Source organism: Pseudovirgaria hyperparasitica, assembly GCF_010093815.1.
Source record: "Pseudovirgaria hyperparasitica strain CBS 121739 unplaced genomic scaffold EJ05scaffold_11, whole genome shotgun sequence".
Taxonomy (NCBI): Eukaryota; Fungi; Ascomycota; class Dothideomycetes; order Acrospermales; family Acrospermaceae; genus Pseudovirgaria; species Pseudovirgaria hyperparasitica.
Genome location: NW_022985559.1, coordinates 795,345 through 819,063, shown reverse-complemented (window position 1 = coordinate 819,063; position 23,719 = coordinate 795,345). Strand labels below are relative to the sequence as shown.

Below are 23,719 nucleotides of genomic sequence, written 5' to 3'. Positions count from 1 at the left end.
GAGAAGGAAGAGAAGGAAGAGAAGGAAGAGAAGGAAGAGAAGGAAGAGAAGGAAGAGACCGAAAACGACAAACATCACCAGATAGAATAAAATAAATAAGACAACAAATTACCAACCCATCACGTTCACTCCTACCATATATTCTAAGAACAACACTCCATTTTATTGTCCTTCTTCGTTGAAGAACAAGACATACACACGAGGAGTCTCAAAGATATCGGACGGATCAGAACGTGTCGCGATGTAGATCATTAGAAAAGTAAGAATAGCATGCTAGTAAGCTCAAAAGTAGAGCGGTAGAGTAGCCCATAGTCTATAGGCCGATAGTTCATTCAATGGAAGGTAGAACTACGGAGAGTAGAATTGGAAAGGAGGATTAGATGTATATACATATACATATACATATACATACATATACATAGTAGATACGATGTGGAGGTGTTTAATATATATATAGCGAGTGTTAACGCGCACAAGCTACACACTAGCGTCCTAGATTCAATGCCAATTTCACAGACAATGCAGAGCGAGCACAAGCACTATCACGTCTCTATCCAGAAGCGACATAATATATATTCACATCCTTCATCCTCTCTTTTTGTGTATCCAGCCGTCCAGCCAACCAGCCAAATAGCCGAGTCCAGCCAGCTAGCCAGTTAGCCAGCCACCCAGCCAGCCACCAACACATGGGATGATGGATGGATATCGTAAACGTACAGAAAAAAGTAAAGAACCAAAGAAACAAAAACAAAGACAAAGAAAAGGGGCCAGGAAAAGCGCCGAGTCCACGTCTAGTCGTACAAATAAAGGAAAATGCCGCCCGCTGCCGTCTCTGTGTCCATTCGTACATGCGCCTCCAGTCCCGTGCCGTGCCGCGTTTCGTATATGCTCGCTTAAATGTATGTATGTATGTGTGTTTGTAGGAGACAATTCTTGCTTTCCTGATGCGTTCCACCACGTCCCTCGAGACCGCAGATCGTGTATCAAAGCTCTGCTCCAACAACGACGACCCAAGAAGGCTCCCAAAATCAGATCTTACAAAGCAACGCTGTCGACACTCCCATTGCCAATCGCGTTCCCACTGACATCGTGACTATCGTGACTATCGCGCGCATCATGCCCATTCGCCTGCCCATTGCTGCGTCGACCAATCATATTCGCGGCCTGAGACATGCCGAGCTTGATAAAGTTGCGCTTATCCTTGGGCGATTGCGGCGGCGTTATGGCCGGGCTCGAGATGCGGACGTGGTTCACGGCGGGCGACGGTGGAGGGAGTGAGGAATTGGCTCGAGAACGGTCTTGGCGTGAGTTCCTTGATGATGGACGGGATGGGGTCGGGTGTGAGTTGAGGCCGTTCTGGTAGTGGTGTTGCTGCTGCCGCTGCTGGTACGAACCTGGTCCTGGACCCCCGGATATGCTATTCATAATGACGCGTGGCTGTTTGCGCGCAACGTTCCGGACTTGCGGGCCCGGCGCGCTGTCATACTCGTCGTCTTCCAGGAACTTGCCATGCGGGCCCTCGTCATCGGTGCTGTGGCGGCCGCTTGTCGGCACGCTGCGCATGACGATCGAATCTGTCTCCGGCACGTTCCGTGTGCTCGGGCGCGCTGTGGTTTCCACGTCCTCGTGGTGATAGGACTGGGAGGAGAATTGCTCGACGGGCGGGGCGACGCGGAACTTTCTGCGCTGGACGTATTGCTCGGTTGCTTCGTCGACAAGCAGCACCATCCACACGCCTACTTTGCCGTTCGCGTCGAGCAAGGGCGTCGCGTGGATCCAGCGCGTGCGGCCCTCTTCGTCTGAGTTTCGTGGGTTGGTTAGCCATTTCACTTTCGCGGTTACGCCTTGGCCCTCGGATAGGGCTGCGGTGAGACCGGCGCGCACGCGGGCGCTGCCGCCTATCCGATCGACGAATGGGGATTGTAGAATGCCGGGGATGCGTAGAGAAGGCGAGGTGAAGAGGATGCGGAGTGAGGGAGCAGGACGGAGGAGAAGGTAGTGCTGGTATACGCCTTGGAGACGACCATTGATAGTTTTGGGAATAGACTCCGCCTTCGTCCTTTCGTCGGCGGAGTCGGCAGAGTCGCGGAGATGCATGCGAGGGCGTCTATCGCGACCGATGCGATGGCGAGTCTCATTCTCTGATTCATACTCGTCATCACGGTGCATTCGACCGCCGTGCTTGCGGACACAATCGAGCTCTGCATAGTTGAGCATTTCAGCCAGCTCCTGGAACTCGTCTTTCGTCGGCTCTGGATCCTGGGGTGGAGCGTCTTTGTCTTTCGTGGCGACAATCTTCTGGAGCGCTTCGAGGTCGACACATTCCTTGACTAGGCCACTGATGTCGATTTGGGCGCCTATGAAATACCGGAGAGTACCACGACTATCGTACAGTGGCGCCATCATGAGCATGTTCATGAACGGAGAGCCATCCCGGCGGTAATTTAGGAAAACCTCGCTGATTTCCTGTCCGGTCTCAACAGCGGTGCGAACTCGACGAATACTGTCGCGGTTGGTGCAAGGACCTTGCAAGAAGCGGCAGTTGCGACCAATTGCATAATTTACCCCATACTGCGTGGTGCGATGGAATTCTAGGCATGTTAGCATGTGTCTGAGCATCTTATCTCATGCCGGATCGAGTACGTACCCTCAGAAGCAAAGATGATGGGATTGTCAGGGCGCGAGACGTCAGTGAAGCAGAACACTTCCGCCAGACCCTCGGCCTCTTGTGAGCCTTTTGGTAGATTACCAGTAACTCTCTGGGTGATGGCTCGGCTCGCGATCTTGATATATACATGAGTAATGAAAGCAGGCAAGTCTTCACAGACTAGTACGTCAAAAGCAGCTGATGCCTTCTCCTCCAACACACCATTCATCGTTGGACGGGCGGCATGCTCGGTAAAGGCAAGATTCTCTATGGGATCAAGAGCTTCTGCAACAGCATTGGCATAATTGATGGCGCGCAGTGCCTTGAGGGCATCCAGATAATATATCAGCAACGGGATCGACTTTGGACGTGAGGAGGTGAGAAAAGCCGTGAACCGGTGAAGTTGATGGGGATCCTGGAAGATGGCTTGCAGATGCTTTCTCGAGAACATCAACTCGGATCGTTCCTCGAGCGAGTACGACTTGCTGCTTCTCAAGTTCGCATCAGGAGACAGCAGGTCGAACGAATCTGGGTTGTCCTCGGTGAGAGGGTGAAGCTTCTCATGAGCTTCAGAGGGCCCCCTGTCATAGAGGGCACCAGGCTCGACTGAGGAAGGTGGTGAGTCGTACGAAGCCATAGAAGCAGCAGAGCTCGCCACGGCACGATCTTCTGTAGAACCTCCCACGGATGGACTCAGATCCCGTCGCTGGCGCGATGGAGATGCGATGCGGCGGTGAGGCCTGTACGGCCTGGAGCTATGTTGTTGATCGTCAGCCATTGCGAAAAGTGTGAAGATTGTCAAAAAGGAATGAAAGTTACCTGGTCCTAGAGGGTATATGAATACCACGAGGAGAAAGGTCCACACCGGAAGTATTTACGTCACGGCCACGGCCAATGGGTGATTTTCTCTCAACCATAGTTGGGAGCATGGTCTGTGAGGAGGGTTAGTGAGAGCTAAAGTCAAACCGCCGACGTTATTGGTATAATGATGCAGAAGTCCAGGAACGGTACAAGTTATTGGTAGAAGCGGATACGATGGCTCAACATGTGATTACTACACAACAGCGCATCGCGATTGATGGGGGGATCGCCAGTGTCAGTAGCTGTCAAATTGACGCCTAGGGGTAGAGCCCAAATAACTGTGGTGAGAGAAGATGGAGATGGCGATGCTAGAGCGAGAGCTAGAGTAGGATGAAGCCCCAGTGGGTCACAATACCAGACTAAGCCTAGTGTTACAGACGGCAAGGCAGTACTGTGGAGGCAGGTGGAGGCGCTGCAGTAGTTGAACTGCATGGACTGGTAGGGCGTTGAAGTGCAGGCGAAGGGGGATAGAGGGTGGAAGCCAAGGATAGGGAGGTGCATTCAGGATTACCACAAGGAGAATAGAGCGGGGGTCGGGCTTTAGTTTTAACGTACCGTGGAACTATCAAGTCTCGGCTGGTCTGGGTGGAGTAATGATAATTGTTGTTGTGTGGTGCGCAGGCTCAGCGTCGACTTGAAATGCGGGCTCTCATCACAGCGTATGCCTGGTCTAGACTGTGAAGCCAAGGCCTGGCTAACAGACCGGGACCTGGATAGACTGTTTGTGATGATGCTTGAAGACGGGCGAAATGAGCTGGTCAAAGACTCGGTGTCGTCTGTGAATCGGGGCCGCCAAGAGGGATGAATTTGCGAGCGACGACGAGGCTGGTGCTGGTATAGAGCAGAAGAGCCCGGACAGTCGGGAATGATATCATTCGGCCGTGGGCGAAGATAATGCTCAGCAGGCGCAGTGCGAGAGGCAATAAGCTTTGCAATGCGACGACTTAGTAGATCTTGCTCGCCGGCTGCCCTGCTTTCGGAGAAAATGGCGTCGGTGGTGAAGGGATCGCCATGATAGTCATGGTCCCCGTCTACATCCGCGTCCAAGTCCACATCCATCGAAGGCGGCGAACAAAAAAGGGAGAAGCTGACGTCGGAGTGGCAGAAAGCCAAAAAGCCAAAAGGCCAGAAGGCTGGCGGTTCGAATGAAGCTCACGATAGGACGGAGAAGGACGGTGGCGGGCCTCTACCGGATGAGCCGTCGTCGGCAGTCAGCAATCGGCATTCAGCATCCAGCAACAGCAATCAATTAGCATTTGGCATCCAGCTTTCAGCATCCAGCGTTCGGCGCACGGGAAGGCGACGCTATCGACAGAGGTCCCCGAGAAGGATGTGAAGGGAGAGAAGTGCTGCTGCGGCCATCACGAAGTCTAATTACTGATGGAAGTGTGAATCGGACCGGGAATGGACGCAGGTACCGTCTGCTTTTCCCTTTCTTCCACCCACCGCTGCCCACGAGCCACAATCTACACATAATAATAATATGTTACGAGAGACACGGCCAGAGCAGGGACAGGGACAGGGACGGGGACAGGGGCAACGGTGGTTTGACGCCGTGATGTTTTATTACTATGGATTGTGATTGAGCGCCCCAGGCGACGACGAGCCATGGCAGCAAAGAAGCCACCGGGGCAGGGAGTTCTCACTAATAGTCAACTAACTATCAGGCACTTCGGGGGCGGCGGGCAGTCAGGGCAGCCAACAGCCTGAGTGTAATAGTAGGGGCCTATTCTTCCTCCCGGTGGGCCAGATCCACTCTTTAGTCCAGCTATCATTCCCTCTACCGTGTCATTGGGTTCTTTGCTTCACGAGTCAGTACCACTGTATGTCCTAATTAAGCCACAGTGACTACAGTACCTGTATCACGGCAGACGGCGCTGGCGCTGGCGCTGTCATCTGTCAAAAGCTAATTGCGAGTACAGTACGATGTCGATGTCGATGACGACGAGCGATAGGAGTAGTAGCTAGTCGACCTCTTCTCCACGAGGGACGAGTCCATGTTTCAGACGCAGGTAATGTCGGCATCGATATGGTGGTGCCGTTGATCATCAACAACAGCCCCGACTCCCTCTGCTCTGCAAGACTCGTCTGTGCCGTGTTGCAGGGAACAAGCCTCAAATCGTCGTGAATCCTCAGCAAGGGCGCTGCAGGAGTGCGCACCACCTCTGTATTCTTACGAGTTACGAGTTACGAGCTCGAAATTATGACAGTAGACTTCAGTCGTCGATGAATTGGGAAAGCCGTGAAGTCGTGACTCTCGTGTGCGTATCAGTGTCTGTGCCTGCATACAAGACTGGTTTCATCTCGAATGTAGCAGCTGATGTCTCGCCATCATTGTTGCCGACGACCACTTGCGACTTGCTTCTTTGCCTGTAGTCTATCATGTCTGACACTCAACATCGTCGTGTCTTTGACTAGGCGAGTCGAGCTCGAGAGGCTGATATCTAACTTCAAATCGACAGCCAAGCAGCCCAACGTATAAGCTCAGCGTCCAGGTCGCTTTGGCTATTGCTAGCCATTACATCCGTCTCCTCTGACAGGTGGAGAGAGGAGAAATAATTCATTTAATTATCAGTCCGACCAACCACAATCTGTATCCCGCTGGCGATTTGTTGGCCCCCAACCGGAATTATCCCTGTCTGTTTGGCGCTATAGCGGACCGGCATATCTCTATACTGTACTGTATGTATATTACTACATCACGACACTTTTCGACTTCGTAGGACAAATATGTGACTCGGAGAAGCTTTCAGGCACTGTCGCGCGCATATGGAGCTGCGTTCGCTTCGACTGACTATCTCGAGAATTTGGCGCACATCGTTTTCGTGTTTGTTGTCTCGTCTATGATGCCTCTATTTTACTCATCTGCGTCGCGCTACACTCTTTCAATGCGCTTGTCCATACTGGGCCCCACAACCACATCCCGCATCCCTTCTCCGCGTTAGGGTTCCATTCATTCACTGCTGCAACTCTGCCGTCGATTTCTCGATTCGCCCGGATTGCCATCTTCACGTACCACTCACCAAATATGGCTGACGGTAAACGTCTCATCCGAGAGTGGCGCGGGGAACTCAACAAATTCTCCACCATTGGCTGTCCCCTCTCAATTTGCTGTGCTCTAATTGTCTGAAAGATTCACGCAAGCAGTTGCTCTCGCTCTTCCTCCACCATAGGACTGGCACCATGATACAACACAAGGTGCTGGACAAGAAATACCAAGTCAAACACGATTGTGATGTTGGCCAGTAGAAATTTGGCCGGATTCCCGGTGATGCCACTCCAATCCGACTCCAGAGAGGCATCGATCAGCAGTTGTCCGATTGAGAGAACACCACCAATAAAGTCCGCCCATATTCCGGCCATGTGGAAGCCCACGGTAGACTTGCGACGGAAATTCATATAGCACTGCGGCTTCGTGACGCTTAGCCATGTCTGGAATCTTGCATGCATTCAACACTTACCACGTATTTGACCACTGTCGCAATCAGTTTCACATACGATATCGCATACATCTGGTGCGCCGTCAGCAACATGCACTATGTTTGGCTGCGCATCTACTATACTAACCACCTCAATCCACGCCCAGCCGCTCGGGTCTTCGCCGAAGTCCTTGCCCTTGATCAACACAATTGCGATGACTATGCCCACGCCAGCAAGGCATCCGATCACGATGCCCACTGCCACACGACTCGCCTTTTGCCGGTCACTCTCCTTGAATCCCCACAGCCGTGGAAAAAACTGACTGTATGCAACCAAGCACATTATCGCCCCATGCAGCGCGAAGAGAAAATCGTTGAATCGCACTGTCGGTATCGGCTCCAGCGGGTTCCTGTATGCATACTGCTGTCGAATCGTGGGATTGTACAGAAACGACGCTGTGGATATCGTGTAAGACGTAAATCCTAGTATATTGAGCGTGGGATAGTCTATGGCGAACCCGCTCGTCGTCTTGCGTTGCCAGTTGAGTATTGGTTGAGGATAGAAGCTGAAGCTCCACGACACAAAGTAGATCCATCCCAGGACACGCGACACTGCTTGTGCAAACAGTCTTAATTCCGAGTCTGACATCGTGACCTTGTGGACTTGTGTCGTGCGCCTGGTATATCAAGATGACAGGGCGATAGAACCTTTATCGGACCTCAACTACGCAGTCCGACAGAGAGGGAAGCCGGTCGGAGAGCGCAACGGATTGTAAATATATGCAAGATGTAGAGCTGGTCACATTCGAACTGCATTGTGCACTCATGGAAGAGGTTGACATATTGAGACCATCATCACATGTCGTTGTACTTGTTGCGCAGGACGGTCGTGTGAGAAATGTCTCGCAACGTTGCTGACGACATGGCGCTCGTTGCCTCAGGCATCAATATCCCTGCAGCCTTTGTTCTGAACTTGGTATAGTGCAAATCGGAGGCGGCCAGGTGGCCTGTGCGCACATATGGCAGCAACCGCAAAGGGAGACGTCAAGTTTGAGAGAGCGCGACGTGCGAAAGAATTCATACGCGTTGCATGTCGAAGCAAAAGTCTTTCATTACTTCTTCTCCCGACCGCATACCGATGCTAGAACACCTTTACATACGCTTGACGCGCCCGTCCGCTCTTTAGCCACGGCTGAGAGCCTTCAGCTTCGCGTCCCCTACCTAGATCCCATCTGACACATCCTCTGCGCAATCGCAAGCTGCGCATCGTATTCGACGCCGTTGTCAGACGGATCAATTATGGCGACGTCTCCAGACACGCCTCGAAGACGCGTTCGCAACCCTACACGGCTCCGCGGTGGTGAAGACACAGCTCCGCCCAATAAAAAACTCAAGTATGTTCCCGGGGGACCAGGTGGCGGCGGCCGGTATCTTGATCCAGATACCGGAAACGAGACACCTGTTGGAGGCACTGGTCCTGGTGGATACAATTACATCGGCTCACGAGGGAGGATTGGCAGGTCAAACACTGAAAAGGCTGGCGTCATTCTTACTTCAGACATACCCACAGCCAGTGCTGTTCGCCCCCGTCCACGCCGCGAAAGAACCCAACGCGACCGAGATCGAGACCGAGCGCGAAGAGAAAGAGAGAGGCAAGTGAGGTTAGCTCAACAACAAGAACAACTGGCTCATGGGCCTCGGTCAAGCTCGGCGTCTGCTGCCGCTGCTGCCGTGGCTCAGAACGACGGATACAAACCGCGCGAGGAGCGCGGATGGGAAGAGTTTCATCCTGATCTGGACCTCGATGTTGTGTTCCCCGTGTACACTGCTGAAGAGGTCGACGGACTGATCACGCCCATCTCGAAACCAGGTACTCCGATTAAGGCTCCGAACTTTGGTCACAACAGCCTCAACGAGGATGGAGCAAATGGCGCAGTCGACGTTGCCTTGATGAGCCTGTCGAAATCGCCCACTCTACATCAGGAAGCTCTTCACAACGATGCCGACGCCCAGTACCAAGCAGGCAAAAACGGTACGCCTGGAACACCCCACAAGAGGCGTCCGGGAAGGCCTGCGCGACGAGCCGACTATATGCTCACAGGTCTTGGCTCTCCGCCTGCTCCACGAATAATTCCTATACCTGCGCAGAACCCCAAAGAGCGCTTGAACCTCCCGAAGCCTGTATATCGCCAGGTCGAAACGTTCGCTACCTACGAGCAGGATCCGGCGGCACAAGTCAACTATGTCGACAAGTCTATGGCACATGTCGGCTATCAAGAGAGTGAGATATTTGCGCGACCAGAACGAACATTCATACGCGTGTCAGAAGGTTCAATCGAAGACGACCTGGATCTCGCGGTTACAACAAAGTCCGATATTGACGGTCCGACTGCACAAGTTGGGCGGGTCGAATACGATATGGATGAGCAGGACGAAAGATGGCTTGAAGCGCACAATATGACGCGAAGAAAAGAAGAAGCCGAAAACATCAAGCCTTGGCTCTTCGAAATAACGATGACGCAAATAGAAAAGGAATGGCATTCGCTGGAGAAGCGTAAGTCAAACAGCGACCCGACTACGTGAAGTATGTCTAAACGAGAACAGGAATACCAAAACCAAACCCAAAGCCTCCGCAAACCCATCGTCCACGCTCTAGTTCTGCAGCCGCAGTCAATGGCGAGATAGCAGGCCAGGGCGAGGAACAAGACTCCAAATGTGCCATCTGTGACGACGGCGACTGCGAAAACACCAACGCAATCGTCTTCTGCGATGGTTGTGACCTCGCCGTTCACCAAGAATGTTACGGCGTCCCATTCATACCGGAAGGACAGTGGCTCTGCCGCAAGTGCCAACTAATCGGACGTGCAACTCCTGTAAGAACCTTATTTATGTACACGTTTCTACCGGTGGTGGGGCTAACAGACACTAGACCTGCATCTTCTGCCCCAATGTCGACGGCGCGTTTAAACAAACCAATAACATGAGATGGTCACATCTTCTCTGTGCGATTTGGATACCAGAAGTCTCACTGGGTAACACGACATTCATGGAGCCAGTCATGGATGTTGAGAAGGTACAGAAACAACGTTGGAAGCTTGTGAGTCTTGTCCATGTCTCCTCACTGGTGCCGGTAAACTGATGACGTGGTAGCAATGTTATATCTGTCAACAGAAGATGGGAGCATGTATTCAGTGTGGCAACAAGAATTGTTACGCAGCCTTTCATGTTACCTGCGCCAGACGCGCGCGACTGTACTTGAAGATGAAGTCAGCCCATAGCACAGGCATACAGGATGCGAGTGTGTTGAAGGCGTTCTGTCACAGACACGTGACGTCAGAGTGGAGACGAGACAATGATGTTGAATGGGCCTACGAGGAAGCAGTGGCTTTCTATCGCCGGGAGATGAGAGGTCGAAGATGGGCAGACAGTCAGGCAGCCGCACTGGCACAGGGTCCCTCACGAACTCAGCAGCATAATGATGGCGCCGACGAGCCTGAGACAGGACAGAACAAGAAGCGAGGAGTACCGCAGAAGCAAGTGTGGCGGCTGCCGTCAGGGGCGCCAGTCGTACCCCAAGTGGTCTTCAATAACGTGGAGACTGCGCTTCAACGCTTCAATCCACGCAGGCGAAAGGAGTTTGTCGCCGAAGCCTGCAAGTACTGGACCTTGAAACGTGAGGCTCGACGTGGCGCCTCTCTTCTGAAACGACTTCAGCTGCAGATGGAGCAGTTCTCTTCGATGGAAATCACACGGCGAAATTTTGCAGGCATGGGCGCAGCCGGTGGACCTCGCCTGCAACGCCGAATCGAGTTTGCTGAAGCTCTCGAGAAAGACATGGCGCATCTGGTACCGATGGTGAAGGCAGTGAAGGAGCGCGAGGACAAGAACCTGTTCGATGCGAGACTGCAACTGGAACTGGTAGATCTAATAACCTTCCCCATCCAGCCTTTACTCGAGCCTATCTTGGCGAAAGCCCAGCAAATGGACGGTAAAGACATGTTTGCTGACGGCCTGAACCAGATCCGGGAGAATATGGACCGCCGTCACTACGTGACAGTAGCCGACTTCACTCCCGATCTGGCAAACGTCTTCCGCACCGCACTCAATCCCGGCGCTGATGGGCCCTTGACGTTGGAGGAAAAGCAGAGAAAGGCCGTGGCCAAGCGCATTATCAAGGCTATCCAGGGGCCGCTGGACGATGTTACGCGGAAAGAATCAGACATTGTGCGGAACCGAAAAGACTTTCCAGACCTTGCGGCGTTGATTGCTATGACTCGACCGCCGGAAGTGCAACAAGCCGCTCGTGAAGTGGCGGTCGAGGTCAATAATGATGCTGCAGACATGGACATTGATAGTGAGGGTGAAGAGATGGAAGTCGACCAAATAATCAACGAGGCAGCACATGAACCTAAGGGTGTGCGTGGATCCGAACATGGTATTCTCGCCAACGGGATCTCTAAAAACCACGCGAATGGTCATATGCACGACCCTGACGCTGAGCACGACGAGACGACCGACGAAGCGGTAATCCGTCTCCAACTTGGCGAGACCGAGGAGACCATCCCGACCCCCAACAACAATATCGCCGCCGAACAGCACCTCGACACCATCATGGCCGGCGGCGATCCTGCCGCATCGACTGGCTCAGACGGCTCTGTACCCTCCCTATCCGCCTCAGGCTCAACACACCCCTCAACATCCACCGGTCCTCCTACTCACGCCCATGGGTCCTCACACAACAAAACAGACGCAGAACCAGACGACCTCAGAATCCTCACCCACGGCGGCATACCCTGGTACGCAGCACCCTTCTCACCATCCGGCACCACCCTCTACATGCCCGAAGACGAACCCCCGAGCCCATCAACCCACGCCGCAGACGCCTCCTCCCTGGCCGTTCCGCACGCGCAACCCAAGCGCGAGGCAAGCGTGCTGAGCTCTGTCCTCAGCGATCTGAGCGAGCTCGGCGAAGACGAGATCAAGAACCTGGGCCCCGACGGCGACGACTCTGATGGTGGTGATGGCGATGATGGGGATGAGGACGCAGACGAAGAAGTGGATGAAGATGCGGCGGCGTTGGCGGCCAAGGAAGCGGCTAAGAAGAGAGCGAGGACGAGGCGTCGCAGGCGTGGGTATCGATGAGGATGAGTATAGTATGGGGAGGTGTATCGCCGGCGAGAGGTGGTGTGTGTACTGCTTGGGCCTGGCGCGTGTATTGTATTTGTACCATTTTCAGGGGATTTTCGGATTTTTGTGCGGTTTAGGCGGTGGGCGTTTTGTGTGCTGGGATGGCATGGGAGTGTGTGATGGGATGGGATGGTGTTTTGGGCGCCTTGCTTTCTTTTTCATTCATTCATCTGGCATTCTAGCTTTCTAGCTGTTAGCATGTACAATGTAGACTTGTACTTTTGTACTGCGCACGCGTGCGTTGTGGTGTGCTGTGATGTAGTGATGTGATGTAAGCTGCTACGACTGTCGCTGTATTGAGTGCCATGACAATAATGATGAATACGGTGATGGTAAGGATATATGATGTGACGTGGTGTAGGTACTAAGCTGCTACGACTGTCGCTGTATTGAATCGCATAACTACAACAACTACGACATCAACACCATCAACACCATCAACACCATCAACACCATCAACACCATCAACACCATCAACACCATCAACACCATCAACACCATCAACACCATCACCACCACCAACACCATCACCACCATCACCACCATCACCACCATCACCACCATCACCACCACCAATAAAACCCACACATACCACCCACCACCCTCCCTCCCTCCCCTCGCTCTCATTACTATCCATCATCTTTATATCCCAATACCAAGTCACCTCCATTCATCCTAATCCGCTTGTCCTCTCGGGAAGTTATATCAAGTATGACGACGAGGTAGGATCTAGATGGCTTAAATCTATTATGTGTCTGTCTTCTACTGTACCTAATTAGTCTTCGTACATGGCATATCCCACCTATACTATCTATCGGATTATGTTCTATCGGACTACTATCTATCGGATTAGTATGTACATAGCATGCTTTTGATATTCAATAGTACGTGGATATATCGAGATATGATATGAGAGGTACGACTTGGAAGTATGAGAGTATAGAGGGAGAGAGAGGGAAGGGATCGATGATTTGTACGGCGTGTTATATACAGCGTGCTACATACGACGCGCTACATACGACGTGTTATATACGACGTGCTACATACAGCATATCATATACCAAACCATCTCCATGCGCTCTATCAGTCTACTATACAATACATCGTGGCACGATCGGATCGGGTTGGATTCTATTGCTTCGTAGCCGGATCAGATCTGATAAAATCAAGTCAAGGACTAGGAGCGCGTAAGCTGTGTTGTTGGCGATGAGGGGATGGTGTGGTTGGTATAGGATGCATTCATCGCGCAGCCAGACGAGAGCAGGACCAGTACTAGTACCAGTACCAGCTCCCTCTTGACCTCTTACCTTCCCTCCCTCTCATTGTCTCACCATCTCACCCTCTCACCCTCCCACGCACAACACGCACAACAAGTACTAACAAGCACACAACATCCACCATCCACCACCTAACCCACAACCCACACAACAAGGCCAACCAACCCACACAAAAACGGAAAAATTTCCCCCAATCTCAATCCATTTTCCCCATATAATCACAAGTCTTCACCATGCAAATAATACTGCTCATGCTCATGCTCATGAAAATATAATGCCATGGATGCAATGCTAAAATACACCGAGACAACCACCCGGTATCCATTCGTATCTAGCTAGCTATCTAGCTACTAATTAGCCAGCATGCATAGCTGACACAAGGCGTGATCGTGATCATGATCGTGATTCGTCATATCGCATAACCTCGTCTCTCGTCTCCCATCCCTCATCCCCCTGTCCGTCAGTCTCATCCATCCGTCCGCGGACAGACAGACAGACAGAGACATATATACATATATAAAACCATGCATGCAGAACCCCACCGACACAACCAACAACCAAGACTTTTCCACCAACGCCTTCAACACCTGCTAACGCCCACCTACACGGCCGTAAAAAAAAACATAAAATCCATCAAAAAAAAGCAAGACTATCAAACAGCCCCCGACCTCGACAAAGAAGCGGACCCACGCCCTTGCAACACGACAAGCCGCTTGAGGCCCATAAACGGCGTGTTAATCGGGCTCTTCCCCGTGAAGATGAAGGTGTCGTAGAGGAAGCCGCCGAAGAGGGTGCCGAAAAAGGGCGCGACCATGGGGATCCAGAAGTAGTAGTTGCCGGCGCTCCAGACTTCGCTGCCGTAGCCGACGGCGTAGGAGGCGAGGCGGGGGCCGAAGTCGCGGGCTAGGTTGATTGCGTACTGTGTGTGTTTTTGGTTAGCTTGGGGTTGGGTGGGAAGGGTGGTTTGACAGTGAGAATGCAAGGAGAAGACACTTACGCCAGTTTCCCAGCCAAAGCAGGCGCCGATGCCGAAGATGAGGAAGAAGAGACAGAGCGGGGTGAGGTTGTTTGCGCCGACGTTTTTGTTGTCGGCAAAGGCGTAGATGCAGAACATGAGGATTGTGCTGGCGACGAATTCGGAGAAGAACATGCCAGTTCGCGTCAGGAAGGCGGCGGGATATGTGCAGAAGATGCCTGCGGTTGCGTTCGTTGCGGGGGGTACCGTTCGCATGCGTCCGCCTTCGAAAGTGTCCTACATCTGGTTAGTTATTATGCTGGCAGGTTGGACCAAAACGAAAAATCATTCCCCCGGGAAGGATGGATTCCAAACGTACGATGGCCGAGTAGTAGTTGTAGTAGACTACCAGCGAAGCACAAAAGGCGCCCATGGTCTGCGCTACGATGTAAACGGGGAACTTTCTCCAGGGGAAGCCACGGTATACGCAATTCGACAGCGTCACGGCGGGATTGAGATGGCCTCCAGACTTCCCGGCAACATACACGCCTATCATGACACCCAGGCCCCAGCCCCAGGATATGGATTGATAGTCGCCTTTTTCGCCGTTGCTAAGGACGACCTGGGCCACGACGCCGTCACCGAAGAGGATCATTATGAAGACGCCAAAGAACTCGGAGAAGGCGTCCTGGCATTGGTACCTGATACGGCTCCAGAGCAGGTGGGGATTGGAGTCCTTTTCCTCTTCCTGGGGGCCTTCATGGTCTATTGTCACTCCGTGCTCGGCCAGTGTGGCTCGAGTCTGTAAGGTGGGCATGGGCTCTATAACGGCATCGTTGGCCTTGTTCGACACATACTCGCCCTTGTGGGATCCGAACGAGTGGATGTCGTCACTTGAGGTGTCTCCAACGTACTCCAGGTGTCGTGTAGTAGTGGCCATAGCGGCAATAATCCTCCTCCTCGGGATCCGGAATGTGGACTTTAAGAAAGGAAGACAACAGCAGTCAAGACTTTAGGAAAACACCTAGCAGGATGGGCTATGGGATCTGGCAACGAGTATCATTCAGGACTCCAAGTGCTACAACATGGGACTATACAACCCAAGTATAAGAAGATCTTATGGTAGATGCGAGCGGCCCCGCTCAACAGTAGCAGCCGGATGAGATCGGTGGCTCCCGAGGAATGTTAGCTAATAGTGCTAGTGATATGCTCTTCCGCATACGGTAACGGCATGGTGATAGTCGCATGGCCTCCTCCCTTCCCGCCTATTCCTTCTTACGTTACGTATAGCACAAACATGCTCATGGTGGCGAGGGTCCAATTGCGATGCGAAGTCCTTCACACCCTTGCCGTCTGTACTCGGGCATTCCGTGAGAATTTTTCTGCTATAGGCCAGCCACACGGCCGGTGTCGCATGCTAGAAACCCTTACAAGGCTCTAGCGGTGCTTGGAACATGTCAAACGTCAGTCTAGGGTGTTGACGAGGTAGAAATCGCCGGTATTGACTCTAACTGCGCCTGCTTGGCAACGGTATCACCTTCCCATGGCCACATACCCCAGAGTTTGGACGACTGTGGGGCGTGTAGATGTCTGCAGGTCTTCCTGTCCTTCACACAAAACCTCCCCGCGAGAAGACTAGGCCGAGGTTGAGAGTGAAGGCGAGTAAGCGGACATTCGATACTTGCGTCTGAAGAACTTGGAGCGCCGTTACACACAACCATGCACATATACACACACACACACAGTGTCGTATCTTCACCAGCAACCAGCCATCTCGTCCGTGGCTCCGCGAACTAGCAAATGGCGCATCCTGTCAGTCATCACTACTGTCGCACACACGCCAGCGCTAGAATGTTCGCCTCCTCTGGACGAAGCCACGGGGACGGGACTGCAGCGCCGCCGTCAAGCCTGAGGTGAACGAACCTCTGAGGCAGCACCCTTGTGATCGGGACAAAGGCCGACGCACATAGCCCACGGCCGGCATGTAACTGTGCGCGGAGCAAGTGTCAGAATCTGGGGCCCATGGTGGACGGGACGCTATCCAGAGTGTTGGCACCAAGGCCAACTAACGGCCTGTCCAACTGTCGTGGAAGTCCGGAAGTGTCAACCCAGGGACGAAGCGTCGCGTGCGGTGGTGCGAGTGAGTCGTAGACAACCAGAACAGATGTTGTGACGGTGTCAGAGTGTTAATTGGTATGATGTTGATGTTGAAGTGAATAGGGAGATGCAAGGGAGCAGGAAAATCTCCCCACGGGGATTACAGGAGATAGTCGGGGGTCCAGGGTAGGCAAGTACGACTGGGATGATGCAAAACAATCGGATGCGGGGACGGCAAGAACGCTCGTTCGTTCCGCCAACACCTGGCTGCACCTGCCTGCCACAACCGCCCGCTCCTGCCTCCTGGGCCAATTGGCGCGGCGCTCTTGCCGTTTAGGGGGCGCTGTCGCCGCAAGGACCAATAGGATTGGCTGAGTGTGTTTGTTGTGTGTCCGCACCTACCTAAGAGGTCGTATCTGCAGGGCTATGATTCCTTTGATACTACTGATACTACTGTACAGATACTTTTATACTATACATTACTCCACTGGTCTGCTGGGCTTGAGAGTCGATCAAACGCCGGAGTAGTGGATATGGATGGATGATGTCTAGTGTATTAGTCAGGTCCTTTCTGCGTCTGGCGTCTTCATGACGCTCTTCAAACCTCCTGTCCAGTCGTGTATTTAGACGCCTCTTCTATACCCTCAATCCCCGAGAACACGGCTCGGAGGGAAGGTCTTCTCAAATCGTCGCCATCACGAGACCTCTGTCCGTCGCCGGAGGATTGTAGCTAGGCAAGGAGGTGGATCCGTCGTTTTCCTAGAACCTAAGTCGGCTTGGCACTCGCATGTTACGCTATGTCTCCCCTACCCAAATTTACGTAAGACGGATATATTTTAGTATTTTATCGTATACTCGTCGCTATATAAGGTTTTAATATATATATACTATCGAATATTAGTTAATATACTTAGTGTTAAGTCTCCACATATTTTTTTTACCTATATACCCTCTACGAGGTTGAAAAAACCCGCTTAAAGCGTTTAATTTACTATAGACGCGTCTACTAAACCTCCTTCTTCTCCTCCTCCTCCTTATTAGTATAAATCTACTACTAAATTAATAGAGGTAGCTATGGTAAGGGTAATAGCAAAGAAGTAGGCTCGTAAACGTACCGCGGCGCCGAAAAATCTACGTGTTATCGACATTTCTACGCCTTCGAAGGCTATACCTTCTTCTCCTCCGTCCTCTACTTCTTCTTCTTCTACTTCTATTTCTTTATCTCCTCCTTCTAATTCTATTAATAGTGGTTAGAATAAGATTATAGAGGCTAAGGATAAGGATATAGAGGAGATATATAGAATATACGTATTCTAGAGATTACGCGTTAATAGGAAGAACGAGGCGGTAGATAAACTTATTACTATTCTATAATATACGTTTAATCGTAAGGTATATAAGGCTACTATTAATAAGGCGATTAGTATAAGACTTAGTACTAATAACTAGACCTTTAATACTCGCTAGATAGTATATAGTCTTAGTATAAGAAAGAAGTAGAGAAGGATACTTACTATTAACGACTAGTCGATCGTTAGCTAGAAAAGAGTCTATATAATTATAGACGAGATACACTTACTTACTAGTACTAAAGACGAGCCTATTATAGTTACCTTTAAGAATAGTATAAAGTATAAGTCGTGGGGTAAGAAACCTCTATTATCTTAGTAACCTTAACGTAGTTATTACCGCGACTCTTCTACGCTATCGCCGTGTATAGAGCTTCGAAGTTTACTAAATATAGATACTTAGTAACTAAGAGGACGTACTTAAGTTATATATAATAAGGCTTAGTAGAGGAAGGACGCTAGCCTAAAATAGATTAAGATAATTAGTTCGATTAAGTTAACCTACTACTATATAGACGCCGGTTATAGTAATGAATAAGGGCACTACTTTATTATCCTATCTCCGGCTAGACGTTTCTATTATAAGATTAAACGCGTGTTAATAGAGCTATAGGTACACGCTATTATTACTAGTACTCCTAGTACCTTAGTCGAGGATTCTCCTATTTCTATAATAAGATAACTCGTATCTAAACTCTATAAGAGAAAGTTAGTAAAGAAGCTAGGTAGAAATAAGTAGAATATTAATATTAACGCCCTCGTATATAAGTATTAAACTAAGAGAATAATAGTAGTAATAGAGGACTTCGATTATCGTAAGGAGGAAAAGGCTAGTAGAATTAAGGAATAGGCTAAGCGTTAAGCCGAGCGTCGTTAATTTAAAGAGTAAATAAGGTAGAGTTAGCTTTAATAGTTTAATCCTATATTCGGAACACGTGTACCTCTTTACCCGATAAATATTCTACCGCCCTATACGTTACCGTCGCCGACTCGTAAGGTTAATAGTTAATACCCTCGTGAGGTTAAGAGTTAACGTCCTCGTCTATTAATACTACTAGAGATAATAAATCCCGCTCTATATAGTAGTTCTACTTAGCTAGAACTTTACTAGGCTAACGTTATTTAACTAGTACTTAAGTAGTAGCTAGTAAAGGAGACTTATAGTAGGACGAAGGATAGAATTAGGTTACTCCGCGAATACGCCGTTAAAAACTATTATTAATATAGATAAGTTAAGGAGATTACTCGTCTTAGAACTACTTATTACAAGATAGTAAAGTTATATAGAGTTCTATTAAGCATAGTTATTAGGACGGGAACCACAATGGACCTATATAAACCATTCTAATCCATGCAGCCACGTAGTGGCCAGAGCTAGGTTGAGTTAGCTAAGTTAAGCAAGGTTACTATATAAGTAGACTATATAAACCAATTCCTACTTATTAGGAATTAACCTCGTATAAGAGTAAGATTACTCTATAAATACATTCCTATATCTCTCTATAAACTATTAGACTACTATCCTACGTCTTTACTCTTTATATTTTAATTCCTCTCTATATAGTACGACGGTAGCTTATAGAGATAGCTCCTACTACGCGCTATAATACCCGTGGTACTACCTTATATAAGAGACTCTCTCTAAATCTAAACGAAGAGAATAGTCTCTCTACGACCACCTCTACTAATAAGTATACCCTATAGGCTATCGTACTAATAACTAGTACGGTATTCTATATAACTATAGAAGATTACCTAGATAATAAGGAAGGACTCCATTATACTCTATCGCGGTCTAGTTTATACTATACTAGACCTATTCTTATTATAAGACTAGACCCTATTAACGTTAATAAATTAATTTATTAGAACTAACTAACGTTAACCACGCCTTATAATAATATATATACTAAGCTATACACGGAGAGATAGCGTTAGGCTTAGCTTAAGTAGTAACTTCGTAAACTTAATAAAGTATAAGGATAAACCGCTAGACTCGAAGCCGTACTACGCGCTTTAGTACTAGTAGTAACTAATCTATACTAATATAGACTAACTTAAGCCGAAATAGTCTAACTAAGTCTATTACTATTCTAGTTACCTCGGCCTAAGAAACTACCTTACTTTAACGGTAAAACTAGGAGGAGCTTTCACGAATAGGCTTATTAGTATAGCTAATTCTTCTACCTATTCACAAACGATAGTAATAAGATTAGGTTTATATAGAACTACCTAGACCTAACGCTATCTAAACGTTAGATAGTATATCGAATTAAATACCCTAAGGATACGTATAACTAGAACACGTTTACCGAATTCCTTCTTTAATACTTCGGCGATAGAGCCAAGTAATATAAATAGGCTTAGAGCTATATCTTTAAGACTTAATAGCGAGAGAGATAATCCCCGTTATAACTTCTCGAATATCTCTAACCTCTTTAGAGAGAAGCCGAGGAAGATCGTATAGTTCGATAATATAATAACTTTAAAAGGTCCCTTAACCCGAGCGTAAAGAAACGCATCGACCTTATAATATCTATCTCTACTAATCTTTAGGTACTTATAAATCTCGTAGAACGATATTAGCGTATAATAAATAACTAACGTTATATAGGCGCATGACTATCTCTATTAATCTAATCTAATACGAAATCATCTAAAGAGGACCGGTTTAGTAATAGATTGCGCGGAATACCTTATAGGCGCTACCACTCTACGAACTTAAGAAGACAAGGCCTATACCGCGGATCTTTCTACTAGTCGATATATTAAGATACGAGAAACGACTTATATAAACGACCTAAAGTTACCTACTATACCTATAGTAGGATAGGCTATATAGCACCCGAGTGCCGCTTAGAGAAACTACTAAATACTAATATAGATACTAAGTTAGTTATATACTATAAGTGCTAGTAGCTAGGATATATCGCGCCTAACTACCCGGTATATAATATAAAAAACTAACTATCTATAAGGAACCCTCGTGACTTATAGACGTAACTAAAATAGAGAGATAACTAGCTAACTAGTATATCGAACTATAGGCTAGGCCTATTAAGGTCCCTTATAGATAATATTAGACTATAATACTTAATAGCGGTTTAGCTACTAACGTTATATCGACTTAATAAGCACGAGAACTTAACGTCGATATTTAAGTACTAATAGATACTACCTTCTATAGTATTAATAGTTCTATTAAATTATAGGGTACCTATACTATTAAATATAGTATCTAGAATAGCGGGGGGAAGTAGAAACCCTACTACTTAACCTTTATTATAGTAGATAGTCTCTTTAATATAATCCTCGGTATACCATAGCTTAAAAAATATAACCTAAAACTAGACTTTATCTAGAAAATAGCTGGCTAGCGTATATACCTACTATAATAGAACCTAGTATAGCTAGTCGACGACGAATAATTCTAGAAGGACTATAAAAAGGTAATCTCCGCTATCTACGTCCTCTTACTTACTTAAAATAGAGAGCTTAGTATTAAAGTAGACGAAAACCTACTATATTAGTATAAAATATACTAATATATTATATTAGCGATCGACTTATCTAAATTACCTTAATACTAATCTACTAACCTTACTATTAATCTTAAAGACGGTTAATAACCCCTATACGGACCTATCTACCCTCTATTAGAACCTAAGCTATAGGTCCTCTAAGAATACATCGAAAAGAACCTTACGCGAGGATAGATTAGGCCTAGTATATCCCTAGCCGGAGCTCTAATCCTCTTTATAAAGAAGAAGGATAGGAGTCTCCGTCTATATATTAACTACTATAGCCTAAATAATATTACGCGAAAGAATTATTACCTACTACCTCTTATCTCCGAGTCTATTAATAGACTAGGGCGCGCGAAGATCTTTACTAAGCTCGATCTACGCGATACCTACTACCGCCTATATATTAAGAAGGGCGATAAGTAGAAAACGGCGTTTAGAACCCGTTATAGATACTTCGAGTATATAGTAGTCCCTTTTAGACTAACTAACGCGCTAGGAACCTTCTAAGTATATATTAATAATGCGCTAGTAGGCCTACTTAATACGACGTATATCGTATACCTTAATAATATCCTTATCTTCTCTAATAATAAAGAAGAATATATCTAGCACGTACGCGTAGTCCTAGATAGGCTAGAAAAATATAAGCTATATATTAAGCTATCTAAATGCGAGTTCCACTAGGACTATATTAACTTCCTTAGCTTTATTATTACTAATTAAGGTATAACTATAGAAAGGGATAGAGTCGCTACTATCGTGGACTAGCCTAAACTAAAATCGGTTTAAGATATACGTGTCTTTATTAGATTCGCTAATTACTACCGAAAATTCGTTAAGTATTTCTCCTAGCTAGTAGTACCGCTTAACGCGTGTACTACTACTATAGATTCGTCTATTATAGTCCGCGGTAGATAGAAATAGTATAATATTAAATCGTAGTCTATAGAATTATTAGAAGGCGAAAGGGCCTCCTTTAAGAAAATTAAAGAGGTATTTATAACTACCCTATTACTAGTGTACTTCGACCCGACTAAACCTATCTATATTAAAACCGACGCGTTAGAATTTATAATCTTAGGTATTCTCTTCTAGCCTAGACTAACTAAGTCTAAAAAGGTCTAATAGTATCTAGTTACGTTCTTCTCACGTAAAATAGTCGATATTAAGACTAGATATACTATCTATAACTAAGAGCTACTAGTAATAGTAGAGTCGTTTAAATAGTAGCGATATTATCTTAAAGGTACTATATATAACGTTAAGTTACTAACTAATTACTATAACTTAAAGGGGTTTATAAGTATAACGGTTTTAAACCATTAATAGGTCTAATAGGCTAAGTAGCTTACGAACTTTTACTTTATAATCTACTATCGACCTAGAAGTATAAACCTAGCTAATAGAATATTAAGAAGACCTAACTATAAAGAAGGCGCCTAGGATTATAGTAGCTATAGGGTCCTAGAGTAGCTATAGGCCTAACTCTTAAGGACGAGGTTAGATTTTAAGTTATTAGGCGATTAGCGAGATACTAACGTTAATACCGGTAATTAAATCTCTAAGACCGAAGCCGGTAACTAAAGACGCGGTACTAAAGTCCCTAGTAGGCCGTTTATTAGCGCTATTAGGAAGGACGATAATACCTAGCGTGAATATCTAATTAACCTTACCTAGTTAATTATAGATCTATAGAAGATAGACCCGATAGTTTTAAAGTTACGTAAAATATAGTAAGATAGGTTATTACGGACTAAAGTAGACTATAAGTAGACCTTTATAGACGGCTTACTTTACTACGATAGAAAGTGCTATATACTAATAGATAACACGCGATTTAACGTAGTTAGCCGATACTATAACGCTAACCTAGTAGAATACTTTAGATATATATATACCCTAAGCTTAATTTATTAGTACTATTTTTAGGAAGATATACCTAAGTACGTTAAAGAATAGATAGCTACTTATCCGATTTATTAAAGAATAAAGGCCCCTAGGCATAAGCTATATAGGAATTTATAGTCTCTTTTAGCCCCCCTCTTTATATAGAAAGATATTATTATAGATTTTATAGTTAACTTACCTCTAAGCGAGATGCTTAGAATAAGTTATAATTCTATTCTTATTATCGTGGATAGACTTATAAAGATATCTAGGTATATCCCGGTATAGAAGATAATTACATCTAAAGAACTAGCGTAGGTGTTCTAGAACGAGATTATTAAGGTCCATAGTATACTAAAAAGGATTATTACGGACCGAGGAAGTACCTTTATATCTAAATTCTAGACGTTATTCTATAAAATAGTAAGTATAAATAGAAATATATCTATAGCATTTTATCCTTAGACGGATAGCTAGATAGAGCGATAGAACTAGACGCTCGAGGCCTACCTA

At 47.5% G+C, this 23,719-nt stretch overlaps 6 protein-coding genes across 6 annotated transcripts; 1 reads left to right on the top strand and 5 right to left on the bottom strand.

The window, feature by feature from the left end:
* Window positions 1–420: 420 nt before the first annotated feature.
* EJ05DRAFT_67154 (uncharacterized protein) lies at window positions 421–942 on the bottom strand. The gene has a single exon (XM_033749866.1). It carries the CDS (start codon window positions 848–850, stop codon window positions 551–553), a length of 300 nt encoding a protein of 99 aa, XP_033598987.1. The 5' UTR covers window positions 851–942; the 3' UTR covers window positions 421–550.
* EJ05DRAFT_67178 (uncharacterized protein) lies at window positions 943–3,741 on the bottom strand. The gene is made up of 4 exons (XM_033749868.1): window positions 3,659–3,741; window positions 3,467–3,579; window positions 2,648–3,402; window positions 943–2,591 (listed from the first exon to the last, which is right to left on the bottom strand). The coding sequence occupies exons 2-4, from the start codon at window positions 3,574–3,576 to the stop codon at window positions 1,036–1,038; spliced, it is 2,421 nt and encodes an 806-aa protein (XP_033598986.1). The 5' UTR covers window positions 3,577–3,579; window positions 3,659–3,741; the 3' UTR covers window positions 943–1,035.
* Window positions 3,742–4,672, bottom strand: EJ05DRAFT_67177 (uncharacterized protein). Its single transcript, XM_033749867.1, has 2 exons — window positions 4,064–4,672; window positions 3,742–3,867 (listed from the first exon to the last, which is right to left on the bottom strand). Exons 1-2 carry the CDS (start codon window positions 4,565–4,567, stop codon window positions 3,829–3,831), a joined length of 543 nt encoding a protein of 180 aa, XP_033598985.1. The 5' UTR covers window positions 4,568–4,672; the 3' UTR covers window positions 3,742–3,828.
* Window positions 4,673–6,694: 2,022 nt separating this feature from the next.
* On the bottom strand, window positions 6,695–7,576 carry EJ05DRAFT_426204 (L-cystine transporter-like protein; the record flags this gene model as incomplete). The annotated part of the gene is made up of 3 exons (XM_033741500.1): window positions 6,695–6,919; window positions 6,970–7,020; window positions 7,076–7,576. Coding segments are annotated over 3 exons (777 nt in total), but the record flags the coding sequence as incomplete, so codon positions are not given.
* Window positions 7,577–7,956: 380 nt separating this feature from the next.
* Window positions 7,957–12,338, top strand: EJ05DRAFT_477655 (uncharacterized protein). The gene is made up of 4 exons (XM_033744287.1): window positions 7,957–9,481; window positions 9,532–9,800; window positions 9,857–10,024; window positions 10,078–12,338. Exons 1-4 carry the CDS (start codon window positions 8,227–8,229, stop codon window positions 12,067–12,069), a joined length of 3,684 nt encoding a protein of 1,227 aa, XP_033598983.1. The 5' UTR covers window positions 7,957–8,226; the 3' UTR covers window positions 12,070–12,338.
* Window positions 12,339–14,043: 1,705 nt separating this feature from the next.
* On the bottom strand, window positions 14,044–15,163 carry EJ05DRAFT_441453 (aquaglyceroporin like protein; the record flags this gene model as incomplete). Its single annotated transcript, XM_033741991.1, has 3 exons — window positions 14,044–14,310; window positions 14,389–14,643; window positions 14,726–15,163. The coding sequence occupies 3 exons, from the start codon at window positions 15,161–15,163 to the stop codon at window positions 14,044–14,046; spliced, it is 960 nt and encodes a 319-aa protein (XP_033598982.1).
* Between the last annotated feature and the right edge of the window lie 8,556 nt (window positions 15,164–23,719).

What these genes read in the sequence shown, in the direction of transcription:
- EJ05DRAFT_477655 (XM_033744287.1), top strand. Translation starts at nt 8,227, where the DNA reads ATGGCGACGTCTCCAGACACGCCTCGAAGACGCGTTCGCAACCCTACA. An exon ending in ATGGCATTCGCTGGAGAAGC is followed by an intron (nt 9,482 to 9,531) that starts GTAAGTCAAACA and finishes AAACGAGAACAG; the next exon opens with GAATACCAAAACCAAACCCA. An exon ending in TAATCGGACGTGCAACTCCT is followed by an intron (nt 9,801 to 9,856) that starts GTAAGAACCTTA and finishes AACAGACACTAG; the next exon opens with ACCTGCATCTTCTGCCCCAA.
- EJ05DRAFT_67178 (XM_033749868.1), bottom strand. Translation starts at nt 3,576, where the DNA reads ATGCTCCCAACTATGGTTGAGAGAAAATCACCCATTGGCCGTGGCCGT. An exon ending in CATATACCCTCTAGGACCAG is followed by an intron (nt 3,403 to 3,466) that starts GTAACTTTCATT and finishes TCAACAACATAG; the next exon opens with CTCCAGGCCGTACAGGCCTC. An exon ending in CATCATCTTTGCTTCTGAGG is followed by an intron (nt 2,592 to 2,647) that starts GTACGTACTCGA and finishes TAACATGCCTAG; the next exon opens with AATTCCATCGCACCACGCAG.
- EJ05DRAFT_67154 (XM_033749866.1), bottom strand. Translation starts at nt 850, where the DNA reads ATGTACGAATGGACACAGAGACGGCAGCGGGCGGCATTTTCCTTTATT.
- EJ05DRAFT_67177 (XM_033749867.1), bottom strand. Translation starts at nt 4,567, where the DNA reads ATGGATGTGGACTTGGACGCGGATGTAGACGGGGACCATGACTATCAT. An exon ending in CGAGACTTGATAGTTCCACG is followed by an intron (nt 3,868 to 4,063) that starts GTACGTTAAAAC and finishes CACTAGGCTTAG; the next exon opens with TCTGGTATTGTGACCCACTG.